General features: G+C 42.9%; 1 protein-coding gene across 5 annotated transcripts in view; it reads left to right on the top strand.

The window, feature by feature from the left end:
• The window catches only part of DYM (dymeclin), a 270157-nt gene that overhangs the window by 45465 nt on the left and 200390 nt on the right, over positions 1 to 24302 (top strand). For all 5 annotated transcript variants that reach the window (XM_084832890.1, XM_084832889.1, XM_084832886.1 and 2 more), the window contains exons 4-6: positions 13347 to 13399; positions 17063 to 17156; positions 18871 to 19004. In XM_084832890.1, coding sequence (XP_084689016.1) covers positions 13347 to 13399; positions 17063 to 17156; positions 18871 to 19004 — 281 coding nt within the window. The remainder of the gene's footprint in view (positions 1 to 13346; positions 13400 to 17062; positions 17157 to 18870; positions 19005 to 24302) is intronic.

Genomic DNA, 24302 nt, shown 5'->3' with positions numbered 1-24302 from the left:
CAACTCCTGTTTGCTCCCCCTGTTCGCTCGCTCTCTGGGAGCTTGCCTGCTTCTGTAGTCCCTGGACCAGCTGGAGCAGCTTGCTCTGCTCTGCTCTGCTCAGCTGGGAGGCGGGAAACAGACTGAAGCTTCCCGCCCAGTCAGCTGCTGGGAGTACTCAGGCCACACCCCTCCAATTCAGTTGGAGCTCTCAGAAGCTCCTGGTGAGCTCACAGCCAGTCAGAAGGATAAAGGGCAGCGCCCTGGGCTTCCTGCAACCCACTTACCTCTTAGCCTCTGTCTCCTTTGTCTCCTTTGTCTCTTCAACCACTGCAACTCCCCTGGCCAACTCCTGTTTGCTCCCCCTGTTCGCTCGCTCTGTTCGCTCGCTCTCTGGGAGCTTGCCTGCTTCTGTAGTCCCTGGACCAGCTGGAGCAGCTTGCTCTGCTCTGCTCTGCTCAGCTGGGAGGCGGGAAACAGACTGAAGCTTCCCGCCCAGTCAGCTGCTGGGAGTACTCAGGCCACACCCCTCCAATTCAGTTGGAGCTCTCAGAAGCTCCTGGTGAGCTCACAGCCAGTCAGAAGGATAAAGGGCAGCGCCCTGGGCTTCCTGCAACCCACTTACCTCTTAGCCTCTGTCTCCTTTGTCTCCTTTGTCTCTTCAACCACTGCAACTCCCCTGGCCAACTCCTGTTCGCTCGCTCTGTTCGCTCGCTCTCTGGGAGCTTGCCTGCTTCTGTAGTCCCTGGACCAGCTGGAGCAGCTTGCTCTGCTCTATCTTACTTCCTATTGAACTGTTGTACAGAATACTGCTGGCATGTTTTCTCTTGTTCCTAGCTCTTTTACTTGCTGAGATACAACTGTGTGTTGGGTCTTTTTCAATTTGTCTGTTTTAGAGTTGAACTTTCAGAGAAGGGGCATAGAATATCGCTGGGTGGGGAGGCAATGCCCATTGCTCCTGCTTTGTATAAATCCACATAGCATTAGTTACAGTTATAGTTAGTTATTAGACCAGGAGCAATGTTGCACCTCTTTCAGCCCAAGGGCTGAATTCCATTTCAGAGAAGCTCTTGAGGGTTGCATTCTAGTGGTGGGTGGGGCCAAAGGCACGGATCTCGCCCCAGGAGGGCCCAGTTGTGTCTCCAGGCCTGAGGTTCTGCATCCCTACATTAGAATTGCTCAATTCCTACTTCGGCTCAGTCTTCTCCCAAAAGAGGGTCTATGACCCCCCTGGCAAAGGCAAAGTACAGGCTGAAGGGGCAAGATTGCAGCTTGAAATCGATAGGCATATGGTCAAGGAACACCTAATTACTTTGAGTTCAAATCTCCAGGGCCAGATGAACTGCATCCTAGAGTAATAAAGGAACTGGCAGAAGAGCTCTCAGAACCGCTGTCTGTTCTCTTTGAGAAATCATGGAGGACGGGTGAAGTGCCAGATGATTGGAGGAGGGCTAATGTTGTCCCTGTCTTCAAAAAGGGTAAAAAGGAGGCGCCTGGGAACTACAGACCAGTTAGTCTGACATCAATCCCTGGGAAAATTCTGGAGCAGGTGATAAAGCAATCCATCTGGAAGCACCTTGAAAACAATGCAGTGATTATTTGAAGCCAACATGGATTTGTCAAGAACAAATCCTGCCAAACGAATCTGATCTTATTTTTTGATCAAGTCACCTCCCTTGTGGACCGTGGGAATGCTGTAGACATAATATACCTCGACTTCAGCAAAGCTTTCAACAAAGTGCCCCATGATCTCCTGATGAGCAAACTAGCTCAAAGTAGGCTAGATGAAACAACGATCTGGTGGATCCATAGTTGGCTACAGAATTGGACTCAAAGAGTGCTTATCAATGGGATCTTCTCAAACTGGGGAGAGAGGCTCAGTCCTGGGCCCAGTGCTCTTCAACATTTTTATGAATGACTTGGAGGAGGAGGTGCAGGGAATGCTGATCAGATTTGCAGATGACACAACATTGGGTGGGATAGCGAATACCTTGGAAGACAGAAACAAAATTCAAAGTGATCTTGATAGACTGGAGTGCTGGGCAGAAAACAACAGAATGAAATTTAATAGGGATAAATGCCAAGTTCTGCACCCAGGAAAAAGAAACCAAATGCACAGTTACAAGATGAGGGATATGTGGCTCAACAACACTACATGCGAGAAGGATCTTGGAATTGTTGTTGATCACAAGGTGAATATGAGCCGACAATGTGATATGGCTGCAAAAACAGCCAATGCTATTTTGGGCTGCATTAATAAAAGCATAGCTTCCAAATCCCGGGAAGTCCTAGTTCCCCTCTACTCAGCACTGGTTAGGCCTCATCTGGAGTACTGTGTCCAGTTCTCGGCAGCACATTTTAAGAAGGATGCAGACAAACTGGAGAGGGTTCAGAGGAGGGCAACAAAGATGATCAGGGGACTGGAAACACAGCCCTATGAAGAGAGACTGAAAGAACTGGGCATGTTTAGTCTTGAGAAGAGAAGACTGAGGGGAGATATGATAGCACTCTTCAAGTACTTGAAAGGTTGTCCAAGAGAAGAAGGCCAGGATCTCTTCTCGATCCTCCCAGACTGCAGGACACGGAATAATGGGCCCAAGTGACAGGAAGCCAAATTCCAGCTGAACATCAGGGAAAAACTTCCTGAGTGTCAGAGCAATACGACAATGGAACCCATGACCTAGGGAGGTGGTGGGCTCTCCTACACTGGAGGCATTCAGGACGAGGCTGGACAGCCATTTGTCAGGGATGCTCTGACTTGGATTCCTGCATTGAGCAGGGGGTTGGACTCAACGGCTTTGTAGGCCCCTTCCAACCCTACTATTCTATGATTCTAATTACAGGAGTTAATACCACCTCAAAGAGGCTGTTTTAGTTCATGTTACCTTTATTGATTATTTCTAGTCATGGTTATAAATAGTTTATTTATATATGTCATTTTTCACAAATACAGTAGAAAATGAAGAGATTCGCAGAATAGACAAAATACAGTAGCTATACCAAAACTACACTACAATATACCATTGACATTTGAAGAATTGCATTTCATTTAAACATATCAGAAGTTTAAGTGAACATGTATAGACCAGTTAATAATATATAATACAATACTATATGATACCCACATTCAGCATGATACCCATATTAAGAGACCCAGCAATAAGTTAGCTCACCCACACCCAACTCACACTAAAAGAAAAAATGATAAAATCAACACAGTGACATTTCTCTTAGCAGCAGCTTCCAACTGAGCATGCAGTATCACTATACACAAACACAGCCAAGATGTCAAACATAACATAACCCGATTTTGGATTTAAGACCCCCATCTCACTGAGATCTGAACTTTAGCCCCAAAAGAGATTTCTTTGGTACATAGGTGTTCCAGGCACTATACAAAAGTAAAATTCTGGAAAATTATACTCCAGCCCTCTTCAGGCGACCAAAATGTATACAGTGTGTGTATTTTGGGTTGGGATGGAGCAATGAGAGCATGTGGCAGGTCTCATGCCCCCAACCTACACATCTTCACAAGAGTGTGTGTACAGCCCCTGTATACATACAAAACTGTATGTGTGATTGGGGAACCTACACAAAGCAGTTCATCTGTGCATAAGGTCTGTACGCACAGTCTGATGGATGCTTGCAGGGGTTGGGGCTTGCCTCCACAATCCTGCTCCCCTTCCACATAGTGTTCACTGTATATACTTCAACCATCTGTAGAATTTTGTTTTTGCTTTGTAAATTACATGTTCACAAGTATGCAAACTTCTTTTGCAGTCCTAGGAAAGGTCATATGTCTTGGAGGCGCTCGCCAATGCTGAATTTCAGAAGCTCTCCAACACCCCAAAGGTTATAAAGTAGTTTGCAGGTCTGCAGAATAACAGGGTTGCTGTGGTGTCTCAACTATACACAGAGCCCTGGCGCACACACATTCCTGTGGGTCATAGCAGATTCATTCATAGTTTGGTAATGTCTAAGTGCAGAAGTAGACGTTTTCCAGGTAAATACATATTTAGGAAAACATCTACGTAGTGGCTAATATGTTTTGATTATGGTTGTGTGTGTGATTCAGCAGGGGAGAATCAGCAGGTGGGAGAGATGGGGGTGTTCGGTCCTTGTGTGTATTGTTTCTCTTCTACAAATGTCCTGCCCCTGGCTTGTTTTTCAACTGGGCTCCTTCTGGTCATGGACCCCAATTGGAAGGAAAATTATAAATTTAGCTAGGGGGGCATTTGCAGGAGAGAATTGGTTGGAGGGGGGCTTTAATGCCCCCACTACCCCTCTATGTAACATATTTTTATCTTGAGGGTGACTGATATACATTTCTCTGCTACTGTGCAGTTTGCCACTACTTGCTGGTTCTCTGCTTTCTACAGTATCGTAGTCTCCTTGGAGCATTGCAACTCAAAAGGCGTTTTCGCTGAATCTTATTCTTATAATCATTTGGCTTGAAGATGAGTGGGATAACCAGACCTCCCTGAAATGAGTTTGCTTTACATCTTAACTCCCTGGAGAAGTTTGGGCTTCAGCACGTACCTCTAGTATTCTACAAATGAGGAATCCTATGGAGAACATGTGGGGATGATATGTAATTATCCCATGAGTAGGCAGACTGGGAATGTACAAAAACATCATTGCATGAGTAGATACTTGAGCTTCAGGACGGCGCTCAAGTGGATTTCTGCTCTAAGTGTACTCTGACCTTTTGCAGTGGTTTTGATTGCACAAAGTGGGTGGCAAACAGCCTGCCCTAATCTTGCGAAGAAATGAATTGCCAGAGCTCCTCAGTGCTGCCTTTCCCCTGATTTCCACTTGCTCTAAGCACTGTGTAATGCTGAATGGCAATTAATGGCCAGTAATACTCTTTATGGCAAGAAAGACCGCGAAGCACTCAGTATAATAATTTTCAATACAGCTAAGGGCCATTTCACACATTTTCATTAAACCGATTGGTATCATGTGAAAATGGCATGAGTTTGCTGTTTGCCACATATTTGAAGCTATGATGTACATAGCTTCCAGACACAAGTACACGTGGCCAAATAGACAGGGTGTACTAATGATTCATGGGAGTGGGGAGCAGAGTAGACTATCTCCCAGAAAGGGTGTCTTATCTACCTCTGTAGATAAAATATAATGCATGTGAAACAGCCCTAAGAAATCCTGTTGTCCTACCCAGCTGTGGGAGATGACCTACTAACTTCCCACTTAGTCTCATACTGCTTCTCAAACAGTAGCCTGTTTCCCATTAACCTAAAGGTGAGCAGCTTGTGGTCCTCCAGATAATTTGGCCTACAGCTCCCATCAGATCTAGCCAGCATGGCCAATGGTGAGGGATGATGGGAGTTGTAGGCCAAAACATCTGGAAGGCCTAGAGTTGCCCACCTCTGCATTAACTGATAAGAGGGTTTGAGTAGAATACACTGGCCTTAAAGTAAGTGAGACTACCCAAATATGGGTCTTCAATCCCCAGTCATATGTGTTCATCTTTAGATTCTAGCAGTTTCTTCCCACTCTAGCTAGTCTCCATCCATATTATGCTGCCTTAAAATAGGTTTTTATATTGGAGAGGCTTCACTGCCTTGCAGGCTTCCACTGCTTTGTTAGCTCTATCTCTAATACTGTCCATAGCTGGAGCTTTATGCCTTCCACAATTTGCAGTTGCATGGCAAGACTGTGGAATTTGGCTTTTGAACATGGATTTCAGCATCTTGAGAAGCTTGGCTATCATTTTCAAAAGCAAACTTCTAGCCAGCTCTTAAATCTATGTGTGGGATAATGCCTAGTGGAATCCCAGAAGCCAGATGAAAGCTGAGCAGGATCTCCGGTGTCCGTGGGTGGAGCTTCAGTGTTCTGCATGACAGCTTGTCCTCTGCTATGACTGGCAGGAGCTGCCTGAATTATGCAAAGTGAGCAGATGTATGCAAGTTCAGCTTTTCTTGGTGCAAGATTTTGATTGTGCTTTAAAAACGTAGTGTACTCATCGCTGTCTAACGCCAATGGCACTCTGTTTCCTGCCGCTCTTACACCTCTTGCCACTGCCAGATTTTTTTTTGGCTGAAATTACTGCCTACAGACTGTAGACTACAGGGCACCAGTTAAAAATCACCTGATATGGGAAGGGAATCTAACGTATAGAGTGGCAATGAACACTATAAAGGAGGGAAACAGGGTGTTAGACTTCTTAGATCAATGGAGAAGGGTTGCTATTGGCAGCTGTGAATCTTTTCCTGGTGTTTGCTTGCACAACATGAGGTATGCCCCTTTCCTCCCTGGAGTTCTCCATGCATCACAGAGAACTTGGAGTAAAGAGAGGTCTCGCATTTCGTGCTGGGTGGGAGACCGCATCCTCTTCCAAATCCTTAGCACATTCAGAAGATTTGGGGCAGGAGAAACCAGCCTCTTATTTTGGAGAAACTCAGAAGCAACTTGAGAGTTTCTCACTGCTTTTGAATATACAACCAGTTGCTTCTGAGTTTCTCCAAAATAAGAGGCTGGGTTCTCCTGCCCCAAATCTTCTGAATGTGCTAAGGATTTGGGAGAGGATGCAGTCTGGCTCTCCCACCCAGCACAAAATGAGGGACTTCTCTTTACTCAAAGTTCTCTGTGACGTTACTTACAAGTGAACAATTTACCCCTCTTCAAGTCTGAGTTGCACTTCTGGATTCATCCAGCATTAAAAGAAGAGAATGTTTCTCACTGCCTCTGAGTTTCTGCAAGCCTGGTGAAAAGTGAGAGGTGGGGAAGGTCAGAAGTAGTGAGAGAGATTGGGTCCAAGCACACACAAATAATGTCTGGTTACCAGGGCTGGCTACAGTTTAGAGCTCTGCTCAAAAGCTATACTGGCTTTTTAACAGTTATTAAAATGTTAAATTATGTAATGCTTTCAAGTTTCCTGCAATTAGATATGTTTAAGTGGTAGATGTAAAAGAGATGTCATGCCATTGGTTGAGGTTGTCCACCATGTGTGAACACATCTTTAAAAGCCACACGTGGTACTCTGGTAATCTGTGCAGCGGCCCATAAATTTCTGTTTCCTATAGCACAGCATGTTTTATTGTTTGTTTGTTTTTGTTGATGGCATAGTTTATTGCAAACTTGTACATCCCTGAAAGCACTAAGTACACAGAGGCAAAGTTTTTAGTAGAATGAACCATGCTTTCAGTCGACATGCAGTGGCATTTATGTATTCAGATGCCTTTCTGATGGTCTTGGGTCTACAGGACAATAGGGATAAAGTGTTAACATCAGAGCTATGTTATGTTTTAATTAAGGGTTTGTTATTTTATTTTTATTTTATTTTACATGTATTTACCTGTAGTAAAATACCTGTATTTTATTATTGTTAGCTGCCATAAGCACAATTTTTGACAAAAAGCTGGGATATAAAATAAGTAAATAAAGACTGGATGAAATCCTGGCATAGACATGGGAGTGATGAACTTGATCAAAGCAACTCCTGAATTATGTAGAAATGGGCAATTACGTGGAGGAAGGGAGAGATGATGGTGATGATGCAATCATCATTTTTCTACAGATATCTATAGTTGCAAGATGACCTGAGCTCAAATCCCACTTCAGCAATGGACACACTGAGCGATGTTGAACAAATAATTATTCTCCATATCTAAACATGTGCCTGTGCAGGCTGTCTGGGCATGTTTGGATGCAAACGCCTGTGGTTTCAGGTGTGCCTACTTGTTACTTGTACTGGTAACAACCTGTTTGTACCGAGGACAGGGTCCACAGTATTGCAGGTACAGTCAGCACAGGCGTGTGTGTAGAGGACAGTGTAAGTGATGACATGAGTTTTCCCCATGCCATATTATTCCTGCTTCTGGAAGGATACCCTCTTGCATTCCCCCTTCTAGTTTTTTTTAAAGAATGTATTTATTCAAAGAAATGTATTAGCTGCCTTTAAAATGCAGTAGTTTCCAAAGGTAGCAAAATGTATATAGTAAAATCAATAAAAGAAACCTATAACACTATTAAAATTAACAATATCACAATAAAGATAAGCAGAAAAAACAAAATTAAACAATTTAATTCTATTTCAGTCAGCCAAGAACTAAAAATAGGGCTTGTTGTTGTTCAGTCGTTCAGTCGTGTCCGACTCTTCGTGACCCCATGGACCATAGCACGCCAGGCCTTCCTGTCCTGCGCTCTCTCCCGGAGCGTGCTCAAGTTCATATTCATTGCATCCGTGATGCTATCTAGCCATCTCATCCTCTGCCGTCCCCTTCTCCTTTTGCCTTCAGTCTTTCCCAGCGTCAGGGTCTTTTCCAGGAAGTTTTCTCTTCGCATTAGGTGGCCAAAATATTGGAGCTTCAGCTTCGGTATCTGTCCTTCCAATGAGCACTCAGGGTTGATTTCCTTTAGGATGGACTGATTTGACCTCCTTGCAGTCCAGGGCACTCGTAAGAGTCTTCTCCAGCACCACAGTTCGAAAGCATCAATTCTTCGGCGCTCAGCCTTCCTTACAGTCCAGCTCTCACAGCCATACATTACTACTGGGAAAACCATAGCTTTGATTAGACGGACCTTTGTCGGCAAGGTGATGTCTCTGCTTCTTACTATGCTGTCTAGGTTGGCCATAGCTTTCCTCCCAAGGAGCAAGCGTCTTTTAATTTCATGGCTACAGTCACCGTCTGCGGTGATCTTGGAGCCCAAGAAAATAAAATCTGTCACTGCTTCCATTTCTTCCCCTTCTATATGCCAGGAAGTGATGGGGCCAGATGCCATGATCTTAGTTTTTTTAATGTTGAGTTTCAAACCAGCTTTTGCACTCTCCTCTTTCACCCTCAACAAGAGGCTCTTTAGATCCTCTTCGCTTTCTGCCATTAGGGTGGTATCGTTTGCATGTCGGAGGTTGTTGATAATTCTCCCAGCAATCTTAATTCCGACCTCTGATTCATCCAACCCGACATTTCTCATGATGTACTCTGCATATAAGTTAAATAAGCAGGGTGACAATATGCAGCCTTGTCGTACTCCTTTCCCAATTTTGAACCAATTGGTTGTTCTATGTCTGGTTCTTACTGTTGCTTCTTGACCCTCGTACAGGTTTCTCAGGAGACAGGTAAGGTGGTCTGGTACTCCCATCACTTTAAGAATTTGCCACAGTTTGTTGTGATCCACACAATCAAAGGGTTTAGCGTAGTCAATGAAGCAGAAATAGACGTTTTTCTGGAATTCTCTTGCTTTCTCCATGATGCAGCGAATGTTGGCGATTTGATCTCTAGTTCCTCTGCCTCTTCTAAACCCAGCTTGTACTTCCGGTAGTTCTCGGTTCGCATACTGCTGAAGCCTAGCTTGTAGGATTTTGAGCATCACCTTGCTGGCATGTGAAATGAGCGCAATTGTGCGGTAGTTTGAACACTCTTTGGCGTTGCCCTTCTTTGGAATTGGAATGTAAACTGACCTTTTCCAGTCTTGTGGCCACTGTTGAGTGTTCCAGATTTGTTGGCATATTGAATGCAGCACTTTAACAGCATCATCTTTTAGGATTTTAAATAGCTCGGCTGGAATACTGTCATCTCCGCTAGCTTTATTGTTACTAATGCTTCCTAAGGCCCACTTGACTTCACTCTCTAGGATGTCCGGCTCAAGTTCAGTGACCGCACTATCATGGCTATCAGGGACATTGAGATCTTTCCTGTATAGTTCTTCTGTGTATTCTTGCCACCTCTTCTTAATCTCATCTGCTTCTGTTAGGTCCCTGCCTTCTTTGTCCTTTATCATGCCCATCTTTGCACAAAACGTTCCCTTGAGATCTCCAATTTTCTTGAAGAGATCTCTAGTCTTTCCCATTCTGTTGTTTTCCTCGATTTCTTTGCATTGTTCACTTAAGAAGGCCTTCTTTTCTCTCCTTGCTGTTCTCTGGAACTCTGCATTCAGTTGGGTATATCTTCCCCTTTCTCCCTTGCTTTTCGCGTCCGTTCTTTCGTGAGCTACTTGTAAAGCCTCATCAGACAGCCACTTTGCTTTCTTGCATTTCTTTTTCTTTGGGATGGATTTCGTTGCTGCCTCCTGAACAATGTTACGGACCTCCGTCCATAGTTCCTCAGGCACTCTGTCTATCAGGTCTAATCCCTGAAATCTATTCCTCACCTCCACTGTATATTCATCAGGGATATGATTGAGGTCATACCTGAATGGTTTAGTGGTTTTCCCTATGTTCTTCAATTTAAGCCGAAATTTTGCAAGAAGCAGCTCATGATCTGAGCCACAGTCAGCTCCAGGTCTTGTTTTGACTGACTGTATGGAGCTTCTCCATCTTTGGCTGCAAAGGACATAATCAATCTGATTTCGATATTGACCATCTGGTGACATCCATGTGTAGAGTCGCCTCTTGTGCTGTTGGAAAAGAGCGTTTGCTATGATCAGCATGTTCTCTTGGCAAAACTCTATTAGCTTTTGTCCTGCTTCATTTTGTACACCAAGGCCATGCCTGCCTGTTATCCCGGTGATTTCTTGACTTCCTACTTTAGCATTCCAATCCCCTATGATGAAGAGGACGTCTTTTTTTGGTGTTAGTTCTAGAAGGTGTTGTAGGTCTTCATAGAACCTATCAACCTCAGCTTCTTTGGCCTCAGTGGTTGGGGCATAGACTTGAATTACTGTGATGTTGAATGGTTTGCCTTGGATTCGTACTGAGATCATTCTATCATTTTTAAGATTGTACCCCAGTACTGCTTTTCCCACCCTTTTGTTGACTATGAGTGCTACTCCATTTCTTCTAAGGGATTCTTGCCCACAATAGTAGATATGATGGTCACCTGAATTAAATTCACCCATGCCTGTCCATTTTAGTTCGCTGATTCCCAAGATGTCGATGTTCAATCTTGCCATCTCATGTTTGACCACCTCCAGCTTACCTTGATTCATTGATCTGACATTCCAGGTTCCTAAACAATATTGTTCTTTACAGCATCGGATTTTCTTTTCACCACCAGACACATCCACAGCTGAGTGTCCTTTCGGGTTTGGCCCAGCCGCTTCACTCTTTCTGGCGCTACTTGGAAATTCCCTCTGCTCTTCCCCAGTAGCATATTGGACACCTTCCGACCTGAGGGGCTCATCTTCCGGCGTCATATCTTTTAGCCTTGTGATACGTTCCATGGGGTTTTCTTGGCAAGAATACTGGAGTGGGTTGCCATTTCCTTCTCCAGTGGACCACATTTTGTCAGAACTCTCTGCCATGACCTGTCCGTCTTGGGTGGCCCTGCACGGCATAGCTTATGGCTTCACTGAGTTACGCAAGCCCCTTCACCACAACAAGGCAGTGATCCATGAAGGGGAAAAATAGGGCTACTAAGAATAAATAGAAATATAATCTACCTTTCAATTTTAAAAAAGCAGTCTGATATTAAAATGTTTTTAAGGCCAACCTAAAAGACAAGAGGGAAGGAACTGATTATATCTCCTGAGGGAGAGAGTCTACAAATGTGGAGCCACCACTGGAAAGCCCCTGTCTCTTGTGCCCTCCAGCCCAACCTCCTTTCCTTGCAAGCCTACAAGCGGGTCCTGCACAGTTGATCTTAGTGCTCTAGCATGTTTGTATGGGTGTAGGAAGTCCTTTAAGTAATGTGGCCCCAAACTGTTAAGGCATTTAAAAGTCAATACCAGCACTTTGAATTGGGCCCAAAAGCAAATAGGCAGGCAGTGCGGCTGATGCAGAATTGGTGTAATATGGTTTGAATGTTCAGACTATGATCTAATGGTAAACTTTCACACGGATGCACCTTAAAATTAGATTTGTGCCCTCGTCAGAATAAATGAAAGCATTTGCTTATTAAACATTCTGTGTAAATGCTGATTATTGATTGGTAGATGTTGCAATGAAACTGTTAATGTGAAGAGGTTCTGCCCTCTTGAAAGGACGTTTGGTTGCCTTTTGCAGTGGTTTTCAAACTGTGTTCCTGGCATTCCTCATAAGTTTATCAGGGTTTCCTCAGTGAGAGAACCAGTTACAGTAGATAAACTTCCCTGAAAGACAGGTTGCCCACCACTGACACCCATCTCCTCCTGTAGTGTGTGGCCAACTGAAAGAGTGGGTTGTGTTACAGGTCTCACTCTTGGTTCAACTGAGGCAAAGGTTAGGCCCAGCAGGCCTGGCCAGTGTCTTGTATGAATGTCAGGTGTGCCCTGTGGCATGCCCCCAGAATCCTTTGCAAGGAGCAGAGGTGCCATGGCAGACAACTTGAAGTGGAAACTCTTCCCTGAGGGTAGAAAACGTGGAAACCACTGGCTTGTCATAACACTACACAGCTGCAACATGTTTCATTCCTATAATGCAATGAGGTAAACCAGCCTTCCCCAACCTGGGCCCCTCCAGATGTTTTGGACTACACCTTCCATCAGCTGCTGCCAGTATGTCCAGTGCTCTGGGGTGATGGAAGTTATAGTCCAAAACTTCTGGAGGGAAGTTAATTCTTGTGTGATATAATGAAGGAGAAGAAATATACAGATTGCCTTCTTTGCCTGCCTTACAGACAAACTATGCATTTGGCCAGCATAAGCAGCTGTCCATTGTTAGCTGTTACCTACCATAGAGAGAATGCCACTATATGCTACGGTGCTATTGTAGATGGCCAAAACTCAGCTGTTTGACTAACTTTGACTGTAGCACCTTTTTATTTGGCTTACAGTCTAGTTGTTGTTGTTCAGTCGTTAAGTCATGTCCGACTCTTCGTGACCCCATGGACCATAGCACGCCAGGCCTTCCTGTCCTCCGCTCTCTCCTGGAGTATGCTCAAGTCCATATTCATTGCATCTGTGATGCTATCTAGCCATCTCATCCTCTGCCGTCCCCTTCTCCTTTTGCCTTCAATCTATCCCAGCATCAGGGTCTTTTCCAGTGAGTTCTCTTCACATTAGGTGGCCAAAATATTTGAGCTTCAGCTTCAGCATCTGTCCTTCCAGTGAGCAATCAGGGTTGATTTCCTTTAGGATTGACTGATTTGACCTCCTTGCAGTCCAGGGGACTCGTAAGTCTTCTCCAGCACCACAGTTCGAAAGCATCAATTCTTCGGCGCTCAGCCTTCCTTATAGTCCAGCTCTCACAGCCACACGTTACTACTTGGAATCAAACTGGTATTGTGCAGTTTTAGCTATCATTGTGCTGTATCACATTTCAGTAAGTTTTGCAGTGTGTGTGTTTATATATTTGGGTTTTTGTTTCACTTACCCTGAGCCCTTGAGTGGGGAAGGGCTAACATTGTAATTCATAGGAATGACATGCTTCATGATAACAGATGTTAATTGCTTTCCTTTTAAAAAAAAACCTCTTTGTGTCCTTATTAATGAGTTGCTTCCACAGAAGCTCGCTGTTGGTTCTAATCAATTTTTTCTTTTGTATTCAGTGCTGAGTTAAAGCTTTTGGAAGAAGCTGCTGTCTCGGTCTGCAAGTCTTTAGGTAGGAGGCTATTTTGATGTTGGCATTTATTTCCGTGTTCTTCATATTGTCAACTTTCCTAGTAAATCACACTGCTCTATAAACCTTTGTATCTGTGGTGCATTTAATATCTTCCATCTGTGCTCTGTGCATGGGATTTTAAAAGACACTCTTTACTCCCAAGGCTTGATGTAGACATATTGTACCCGCATGTGCTGTTTGAACATAAAGTTTTCACAGGTTTTTCCTTTATTTTGCATGCTGTCACAGGAAGTGGCTTGGGCACAGTTATATTAAGTTGTAGTAGAACAGGTTGTTTTTCATCTTCCTTTTCCTTAAAAAAAAAAAAAAAAGGATTTAAAAGCATTTATTCCAAGGAGAATATATGTAGGAAGTAAAAGCAGAGATGGAATATGAAAAGGGATCTGGAATCTGCATTAGCTGCCTCTTTAAAATTTTGAAGTTTGATCCTTCCTAAAACCTATTTTGAATTTAAATATGAACGTATTGCCTTATTGAATCAGACCAAGGCACACTACCTCTGAACATGGTGATTTGTTTTAATTTTAATTTGAGCATTTCTGTCGTGCCACACGGTTCTACAGATTTTGCACTATAGATTCTATTACCTGGCATGGCTCATAGCTGTTGACAGACCTACCTTCCATGAATTTGTCTAATCTTTTGTTAAAGCCATCTGAGAGGGTAGAATTAGACATTATGGGAGGTATGCGGCTGCTGCTAAAAAATGGCAAATACATGTTAAATACTTTTCCTACTGCTTTACAACACCCCTACCCATGTTGTGACTTTGTGATGCTGTGCACTTCTCTACCTGTGTTCCACATCATGAACAATCACTGGGAAGGCTGGGAAACAAATGCACCAGCATGACATTATGCATTACAGAAGGGAAGGGGACAAGAGTTAACAAGGAGATACTGTTCAAAGTAGAGATGTGAAGGCCCGGAAAAAAAACAGAAAAAGTAGGGAACTGCCCCCCCCCTTTTTTCCTCTCTTTTTTTTCTGAGGACAGTTTTTGTTTCACCCCCCCAAAATTGGAAAAACTGAAGAGTTTTGGATTATGAAATACGTTCCTTTAGAATTTAAGACAAAGTATTAATGTATTGTTACCCAGCCTTTACTCCCCCAAAATGATTTCTAAAAACTATGTAATAACACTTTTATAGAAAGACTAGAGATGTAAAATGTCTGGAAACAATGAAGCCATAGGGGAAATTATTTTTTTTAATCCTCTCTGTAAGATTCCCAGCATATTTAGTTCTTTCATTCCTTATTAAAATTATTGATCTAAAGTGTATTTTACTGATAGACATTTCTACTCAGTTTCCTCACATGTGAGTAGAGTCACCATTGTGCATTCTTGACAGTAAATGTGTATTCTTGACAACTTAGGCTTTGTTCTATAGAGTCCTGTGATTCTGATGCTGCAGCGGTCATTTAATGTTGTTCTAATCTATTCAGACAATAATTGAACATTTACTAACTGAGTTTACTTTTTTAAATTTTAAAATATAATGATAATTTTATGAGAAAACTAAGTCTTACATACAATAACTTTAGGAACAGAAAGGCTGCTTTATGTTCCTAAAGCAGCCCTCCCACACTTGGTACCCTCCGGATGTTTTAGACCAGGGGTCCCCAACCCCCGGGCCGTGGACCGGTACCGGTCCATGGCCTGTCAGCAACCGGGCCACAGGGGTGTGCGAAACCCCCTCACCTTGGGTCTGCGGGGGGTCCGCGGGGGGGGAGGCGATCCGTCCCTTCCTGGAATCCTCGCTGGCCCTGGCCGGCTCCGCTCCGCAGCGAGTCCGCGGAGCTGCCGGCCAGCTCCAGCTGCTGGTGGACTTCTGGCTGCTGGGACACAAATGGCATCCGCTACACGGATGCCATTTGCGTCCCCGTTCTACAAGTAATAGGCTATGTAAATCTTTACGTAGCCAATTACTACAAAGAATAGGGACGCATTTATGTCCCAGTGGCCGGAAGTCCGCCAGCGGAAACCCCTCTCCCCCTGGTCCGTGGAAAAATTGGACTGGTCCCTGGCACCAAAAAGGTTGGGGACTGCTGTTTTAGACTAAAGTGCCCAGCATTCCTGACCATTGGCCATTCTGCCTGAGGCTGATGGGAGATGAAGTCCAAAATATCTGGTGGCATCAGGTTGGAGAAGGCTGTCTTAAAACAGCAACGTGACTTTAGATCTGTAAAGAGTGCTAAGAAAATAACTATTGCTTATTTTTCAAGTTTTCAAAAATTGCCAATTTTTCCGAAACTCCCAGAAAAAAACTGGCTTTTCCCATGGCCTCAAAATTTCCAGAAACTTTACATCTCTAGTACAAAGGCAGCTCTTTGTGTTCATAACATCTAGGTCCATCTAACCTAGTGCCCATCACTACTACGTTATTAAAGAAATCTTAGTCATGTGAATTCTAATTGATTAATCAATCAAGTCTTTTAAGTTGGCATAGAATGAAATTGTTAAAAATGTTTAATTTTAGATGATCCATGTGATAAACATTACATTATACGAGGCAGTCCTTGCTGTATGTTAAAGAAAAGGGAATGCCTCTTCTAAGATAGTGCCTGTCACACACAGTGTTTGTAAGTACAATGGTGTAGTGGTAAATTTTGAAGTGCAGGAACTCATCACACCTGGTCCCATAGCCATGTCTCCAAGGATAGTCCAAAAATGCAGGCAGCTCTGTTGATCCATTTCATCCACGTGCGTACGTGAATGTATACACACAAACACCCCTCCTCCCAACCGTCAAAGGGCAGCGGTACGTAGCATAATACCCAGCTTATTAATGTTTCTGCTTCACTGCACCACTGGTAAGTACTTGCACTGAAAAGTAATTTTGCATCATTGTTACTTGATAAATTACAGCTTGATTAACTAGGGCACCTTTTCAGTGAAAGAGTTTTTAATTTCTTTAACCCATCAAACAACTGAGGCTGCAATCTACAGTGTAAGCCTGACTGAGTTCAGTAGGACTGAGTTCCGAGTAAGCTTCAAATAGGATTGTGCTGCAAATATTGCAGTCCTGTTATGCATTTGTGAAGAAACTTGTGGCATATATTATGAGAACAAAGAACACTGAATTTTAATGAGTAGGAAGAATAGATAATAGAAGTGTGAACCCACGAATTATACTCACTAAAGGGGGAGTCTTTCTTAGAGCAAGTTGTATTACAGTAATAAAAGGCCTTCTAATAGAAGTGCCATTGCCTGCTCTGGCCAAGCTTAAGGCAAACAAAAGCACCCCAGGGAATAACCTTGTAGCGTCGGAGTGGAGGACTGGATGCAAAAGCTTTCCCAGTAGTTGCTGTGGAGGTACCTAATTAAGTCCAGCTGCTGACAGAACTGTTTCCATTAGCGAAACAGGTTGGGGGGCAATTCTGTCTCCCCCCTACAACTCTCTGTGCACTTTCGAAATCTGTTCTAGAGGGTTGGGGTACCTTCCAAGCAGATTTGGGGAGTGCAGGAGCCTTCGAGGAGAAAGACTTTGCAACTTGATTCTAAGCACATTTGCTAGGAATTAAGCACTACTGCATTCACTTGGTCTTATTCTAGGTGAGTATACATAGGATTGAATTTTTAAACCCAGAGTAGATTTTACAAGATCTGACATGGCGTGTAACCTGTTCAATTCTTCCTCCTAGTGGAGAATAATCCTCGGACAGGAAATCTTGCAGCACTGATTAAAGTCTTCCTTTCTAGAACCAAAGAGTTAAAAATCTCAGCAGAATGTCAAAAGTAAGTGCAACATGTTTGTGGGTTTTGTTTAAGTCAGCTTTGCTGATTTTTAAATACAAGAACATTTACCACTTGGCTCATTAGTGTGTACACAGGGCTGGTGGAGCCATGCAGCTGGCAAGCTACTCACCCCAGGTGGATAGCTAAGTAAAATGCTGGTTTTAAGCATTTCTGATAACCCTCTCAAACTAGGAGTTGCTTGCATCTCCCTTAAGCTTAGCGAGTCCTGCCTCAGGCCTATTGTGGGTTTAGTACCAAATTTCATCAGAGCACCTTCATTTATAAAAATGAGTTTTACCTTCTGTTAATTGCCATCAGCAAGTCATAACAAGTTTGCATTGCGTCAAGTGACATCAGTAGTGACATCAGGTCAGATAATAGTCTTATGCTGTGTAACTAGCCCATGGCACCACCTTCTGTTTTTATTGGCAGCTGTTTGGTGGCGGGTCCAAAGAAGTTAGGCGGTTCAATGTGGCTGTTGACAGACAGTGAATTGTAGCAAGTAGGTTGAGGGTGGCCGGCTGATTGCATGATGCCCATCTGAGCCACAGATGTCTTCCTACAAATACTGCACACATGTAATGTAAATAGAATTTGGCGTTACATCCATACTGATACTTTCAGTGCTGGGCTTATGGTTAGCAAGGGGCCCTGTTCCCTAAATCTTTCTAACCTTATATGTTATTTTCAGTAAAACTCTTTGCACGGTTCAAAATTCTGGTGATGAGGTGAAATGTTGGAAAGCAGTGGTGTCTTAACAAACTTTGCTGCTTGTTCTCAGTTACACAACAAATATTTGCTTACGTAAGTTTGTATTAATCTCTGGCATGTCTTGCACAGGGCAGTGCTGTCCCATTATTTACTGAGGGTGGGAAGGGGAGACAATAAAAATGGCGTCACATTGCTTATTTTCTAGTTTTATAGTCTGTGACTCAAAATTCCTTGGAGCTTACAAGTGTTTAAGATAATGATTTAGCAATTATTTTATGTGTAGTTTTTTCCATTTAGAATGTGGCAATCGCTTCTAATGTTGTGCTACCATCTGTCTAGTTTGCAAAATAAACATTTGTTTTTCAGCTCAAGTGATTATTTTTAGGAGTATTTACAAACCAGCTTGATGAAGCTTTGTCGTTAAACCTCAATTTGTTTTAAATCCAGCGCATTATCTCTGGAACACACTACTTTTGGATAGGATAGAAAATGTGACTTTCCATTTCTTTTTTTCCCCCCAAAGAGAGGGATTTTTTTCATTGCTGAAAAGTGCCTGCTTTGGCATTTGGATAGACTAATTCGTGTAGGAATTGCATTCTAGATGTTCTTCATCTTCTTTGTGAAAAGCAAGACGTGCAAAGTACAAATGTCCCCAGTCACTTGGGAATGATTACATCAAAGGACTGAGACAGGAAGAACCTCTGAGGCTGCCTAAGCAGTTTTCTAAGCTCATGTCCTTTACAGTAAAATGGTGTTTCTTAGTAATGGTATCTATTATTCCTCATACAAATTGTAGTATCTTTTTTTAATTAATGATTTAGATAAATGTTTTTGCTTTTTAATTGTGTGTGCACTCTTTTTGGCTAACACAAGACCTTGGTTTTAACTCATACATGTGGTCTGTAGGAGCAGTCCTTGACTTGCAGAAATGCATATCTGAGTATAATTCTTGCAATATGTTTGATTGGTATATGTGACATTGAAACTTCTGTTTCTCTTCTAGCCACCTCTTTATCTGGCAGGCTCACAATGCACTGTTTATTATTTGCTGCCTGCTCAAGGTGTTGATCTGTCAGATGTCAGAAGAAGAACTGCAACTTCATTTTACTTATGAGGAAAGAACACCAGGCTCTTATGGTAAATTATTAACAATTCTAAGAGAAGAAATGGCATCACACATTTACTAGGGTTATAGTACTTTATTACTATAAAATGCTGTCTGTTATTAAGTTTCCCAGTTTTGTGTTTCACAATGCTTGCATTTTATGATTGATAGATATATAGATAGAGAATTCATTCTCAGAATGCCTATCCTAATGTAGCCTCAATGTACAATAGGGCAGGCATTAGCAGGCTTGGGGCAAACTTCAATGTTGGCAGAAGTACAACATATTTTTTTTAGAATAAAAACCCTAAGCGCTGATCTGCAAAAAAAACCAAGCCCAGTTAGGACTGGGCATGCTCAGTGGGCATGGAATGATTATGCCTCCCCATCCCCGAAAACCCAGGGGCGGGGAATGGAATAGAGTGGCTGGAATCCTGAAGAGGTGTACTCTGCGCTGCAACATTTTGTTTAGGATGGTATTGGCCAGAAAAGGCCAATTGGCAACCATGAACTTGTATAGATGTTTATATAGAGATGTGAAAGACTGGGAGAAAAACTGGGGCAGGGGGAGTGGTTTCTCCCAAATTTTCAAAAAAATCCCTTGGGGGGAAAATGGATTTTTTCCTGAATTTGTGCCCCCACCCCATTTTTTCTGGTTTTTTTTCCCCTAGGCCTTCACATCTCTGTGTTTATATCCCATTTATTTACAAGTAGAAGGATTTCATTGTTCAGCAGTTTGGTAGCTGATACATCTATATATGTACATATGAGATTGAGAGAGAGAGAGAAAGAAACTTGCTTTAAGACTGCTTCCAGAGCCAAATGTATGTTCTGGCAGAGCCAAGAAACACGGCTGTGATGTTCTGTTTTCTACAGAACACTGATCAGAAACTTTTAGGAAGAGGAATGGCTTCTTCATACAATGGATAATAAACTTATGGAATTTGCTGCTACAAAATTTGGTAATAGCTAGCCACTGGATTTGGTAGAAGAATTAAATGAATTCATGGAGGATACATCTATCAGCAGCTATTAGTCATGATGGCTGGGTGGAGACTCCAGGTTTGGAGGTAGTAAGCCTTTGCATGTCAGTTGCTGGAGAGCAGCTCCAGCTGAGTATGGCAGGAAAGTGTTTTTTAGAAACTTGTCATTGTTCTGTCAAAACATTGCCTCCCCATGTCCTGTGCTGTCATGCAGCTGTGTGCCCAGATGTGTCTATATCCATATCCACTAAACGGAGGTGTTGGAGGTCAGTGGAACTGATGGGATTCCACTCCCCCCAAAGGAGCAGGTGTGCAGTTTGTGGGTGCTCAGATTGCATTCATAGCTTGCAGTCAGAGCACCTTTTTTTGCAACTTCAGTTGGCACATCAGCTGGACAGGAATTACCTTGCCATGATGATTCATGCTTTAGTATGTTGTTGTTGTTCAGTCATTAAGTCGTGTCCGACTCTTCGTTGGCAACTTTTGGTCCTCCAGATTTTGTTGGACTGCAACTCCTGTCACCCTTCACCATTGACTGTACTGGCTAGGGCTGATGGGCATTACAGTCCAAAAACATCTGGAAAGCCACAAGCTGCCCACCCATGTTTTACTAATATCCAAGCTTAATTACTGTCAAATGCTTTATATTTGTACTTGAAAAGTCTTTGGAAACTTCAGCCGGTGCAGAACACCGCAGCTAGGCTGTTGATTGGGGATCACCAGTGGTAGGGTATTACACCTACCCTCTTAAAGATCTACATTGGTTCCCAGTTTGTTTCTGGGTACAATTCAAAGTTCTGATTTTGACTCTGAAAAACATAAAGGATTAGGGGCTTGGGGACCTGAAGGATGCTTGCTTCCATATGAACCTGCCTTGACAACTGAGATCATGACCGGAGGCCCTTCTGTGAGTGTCTCCACCACCAGAGGTTAAGTGGGTGACTACCGGGGAGAGGACTGTTTCTGCGGTTTCACTCCATCTGTGAAATCCCTTCCTGTGAGACATATGCCTGACGTCAGTATTTTCTTTTAGGCACAAGACTAAGGCAGTCCTGTTCTTCCAGGCTTTTGGTGTTTAACTCAGTTTGGTTACATTTTGTATTTCCTGCTTTGATTTGACTGAAATGCTGCTGGAAGTATCTTGAATTATTTTTAATCTACTGGGTCTAGTTTATTTGCAGTTTGTACTGAGTGGATGCTTCTCTGCTATTTGTGTGCATGTGATTTTTTAAAATATGCTGCTCTTAGCCACCTTGAATGTTCGTTAGAGTTATACAAATGTTCAAAATAAATAAACAATCCCAGACTAGGGCAAGTGTCAAGTGAAATCCATTCACTAAAATCCTGTTTAAGTCTTGAGAATGTGCTTTTGCTGTAAAGAAACCACAAGCAGTTAAATATTTTTTAAAAAAAGTCTCCTGATTATAATACTCAAGAGTGAGGTCTGCTAGCTGATAGTTTTATTGTAGCAGGAATTTCTTCTTTTATTTGTCACAGGAAACCAAGGATGAGCTTTTAACAGCTAGATAAATATTCATTAAGAGCTGAAACATTTGAATTGCTTGTCCATAGAAGTGTTCCATGCATGCCTGTCACACGCAAATGCAATCATCTTGTGACTTAGCTTGTTTACATGTGGAGCTAGCATGATAGTGAACAGCAGCCTGTGCCAACTCTGCATGTGAATGGGCGACTTGCATGGCAAGTGCATGTTATGCATGACCGGGCACAGGCAAAACATTTAAACAGGCATATCTTAACCCATAGCCACTATCACATCTGCTTTGGTTCTTATGCCGGCATAAGGTGCGGTGTTAAATGCTCCCCACTTCCTCAAGCCGTAAGAAATCCAGGGATAGTGTCTCTGGATGAGAGATGCATGGTGTCTTGGTAATACTTGTTTTATTTACAGATGTGCAAGCACAACATATTGGAAGCAATACAGCAGAAACCACAGATCCTGCATCAGCAACTCAGAGAGCAACTGCTTGGAGCCCTGCAGCTCTCCACTACTTCCAATCCAGCTCTGCTTACAGCTCTTGCCCCCCTGCCCCCGCAAAACTCCCAACTGTTTCTCTCTGTCCTACCAACTAGTTCTGAACAGTGTCACATTCCAAAGGGAGAGAGAGCCATTAAATCACCCCCAGTCATTAGGGAACATTAATGTTCTTTTGTCCCTGGCTGGAAAACCTTTTGAGATAGTCCCATCCCTACTAATCAAGGCAGCAAATCTTGTAACAGTATATTGGTTGAAGAAAGTGGCATTTAATTGCCTTGTTTATAGGCAACATGACATCTTTAAAAAAGAAGGTGCTTGTGTGTGGTCTGTTGGGTTTGGAGCAGGGATCCAGAAGCCAGGAAATTGGAGTTCCTCCTTGGTGTGATCTCTCCTTCACTGTGATCTTCTGCCAGCTGATTGTTTCCTGCTTTAGTTTAGCTCTCTATAAAATTGGGATAATTTCCTCATTTAGGATGTTGTGAGGCTTGGATAATGATGGCACATAACGTTCCTTTTATGCCAGGACTTAATTCTACAAACTCTTGCATTGAAAGGCACTGTCTAACCATATGTAAACTCAAGGATGTCTTGGTTGCAAATGACTGGCATGTCCCCAAGTAAACATAATGGAAAGAGGAGGGGGGAGGGGGAAGAATCCTGTTTCCTTTGGACCTTGTGAAGCAGTCAAATGAAAGCTATTACATTTTACGGCCTTTGCTTAATTATTGCATCTGAGAGAAGAACATTTCCCTCTACATATTTTTTTAGCTGTGTAGTACTGATAGTAATTTTGTAAGGAAGTGCTAAATTGAAAGAATTGTGTCTCAGCTGGCCAGTTGTGCCCATTCATTTTACTTAATTTGGTAGTCTTTATACACTTCTGAGACCCAGGAATTGCCTTTAACCCCAAACTGAAACATAGGAACAACTTTAATTTTGTATTATATATGTGCCTTCTGTCTCTCTCTCTTTGTCTCCATTCGTCTTTCCTTTGCTCCTTCTCACCTGTTAAGTAACAGGGTTTTCATTTCTCCTGAACTTCTGGTGATACTCTCCTGGGGAGTTAGACTTCTCTGCTATAAAGTATAAAACACCTGGAGGAACCTCTGATGTAGCCTTTTTGCTCCTGTAGATCCATTGTTCTCAACCGCTTTAAGTGGTGGGACTGATAATATGCGAAATACATGTATATTTTCCTTCAGGTATACATCAAAAAGTTGAGGAGTTCAAAACTCCCCAAAAGTATTCAACTGTGTCAGCGCAAATGACGTGTCATTTGTGTCATTCTGCTATGCACAAGAGAAGAATCTAACTAAAGTTACGTTTGTGCAAGTGTGGTTGTGCAAGTGGCTGTGCATTAAGCCTGTGCAATCCATTGTGCTGGTGCAAGTGGTTGCACAAGTGGTTGCACAAGAGTAACGCACAACCGGTTGTGCATTATACTTTCACAAACGCTTATGCATTATGCTTGTGCAACTGGTCACACAACAGAAAGATTTGGTGGAGCTCTGCTAGCACTATTTTAGTTTGCAGAATATTTATTTATTAAATTTGTTAATCGCCCATCTGGCCAGTCACCCAGCCACTCTGGGTGATGTACAAGTGTATAATAAAACAGTTTAAAACAATAAAATTCTACAGTAAAAACACCATATTTCTAAAAAATACCCTAACCCACCCAAAATGCCTACCTGAACAACCACATTTTTAATGCGCGGTGGAAGTTCATTAAAGAGGGGGCATGGCGGCGTTCCCTAGGGATGGAGTTCCACAGAGTGGGGGCCACCACAGAGAAGGCTCTCCCTTGTCCCCACCAGTCTAGCTGTCCTGGCTAATGGGACAGAGAGAAGGCCATCCAAGGCTGATCTTGTTAAGCGGCCTGTCTGGTGTTGCTGGAAGCGCTCCTTAAGATAGGCCGGGCCGGAACCATATAGGGTTTTAAAGGTCAAAACCAACACCTTGAATTTGGCCCGGAAAACAATTGGGCCAAATTCAGAATGACACTGTCGGATACTGCCTAAAGCTCTAATATCCTCCTAACCTAGTTTTAATTGTTCCTCTGATTTGAATGCAAGTATTACAGTTTTTAAGCCTGTAAAAAATTACTGAGATATTAATGAGTTGATAGCTAGAGTTGGACTTGGAGCTTAGAGTCTGGGGACAAGTCCAGACTCTGCCATGGGCAAGCTCTGTTTTGGGCAAGTCAGCCTTGATGCCCTTTTTTTGTAGAATTGGAATAATAGTTATCTAGCTCATAGGGTGGTTGTTAGAGGCAACAGAAAAAGCATTACAGAGCAGTTGGTGTTTTCAGTCTCTTCATTTCATTCCTCCACCCCTCTCTGCCCTGT

Source organism: Heloderma suspectum, chromosome 2 (genome assembly GCF_057233095.1).
Source record: "Heloderma suspectum isolate Gila_16-S chromosome 2, 16-S_ref, whole genome shotgun sequence".
In the NCBI taxonomy this organism is placed as follows: domain Eukaryota; kingdom Metazoa; phylum Chordata; class Lepidosauria; order Squamata; family Helodermatidae; genus Heloderma; species Heloderma suspectum.
Note: the sequence above shows the minus strand (reverse complement) of the source record. Positions and strands in the feature narration are given on the sequence as shown.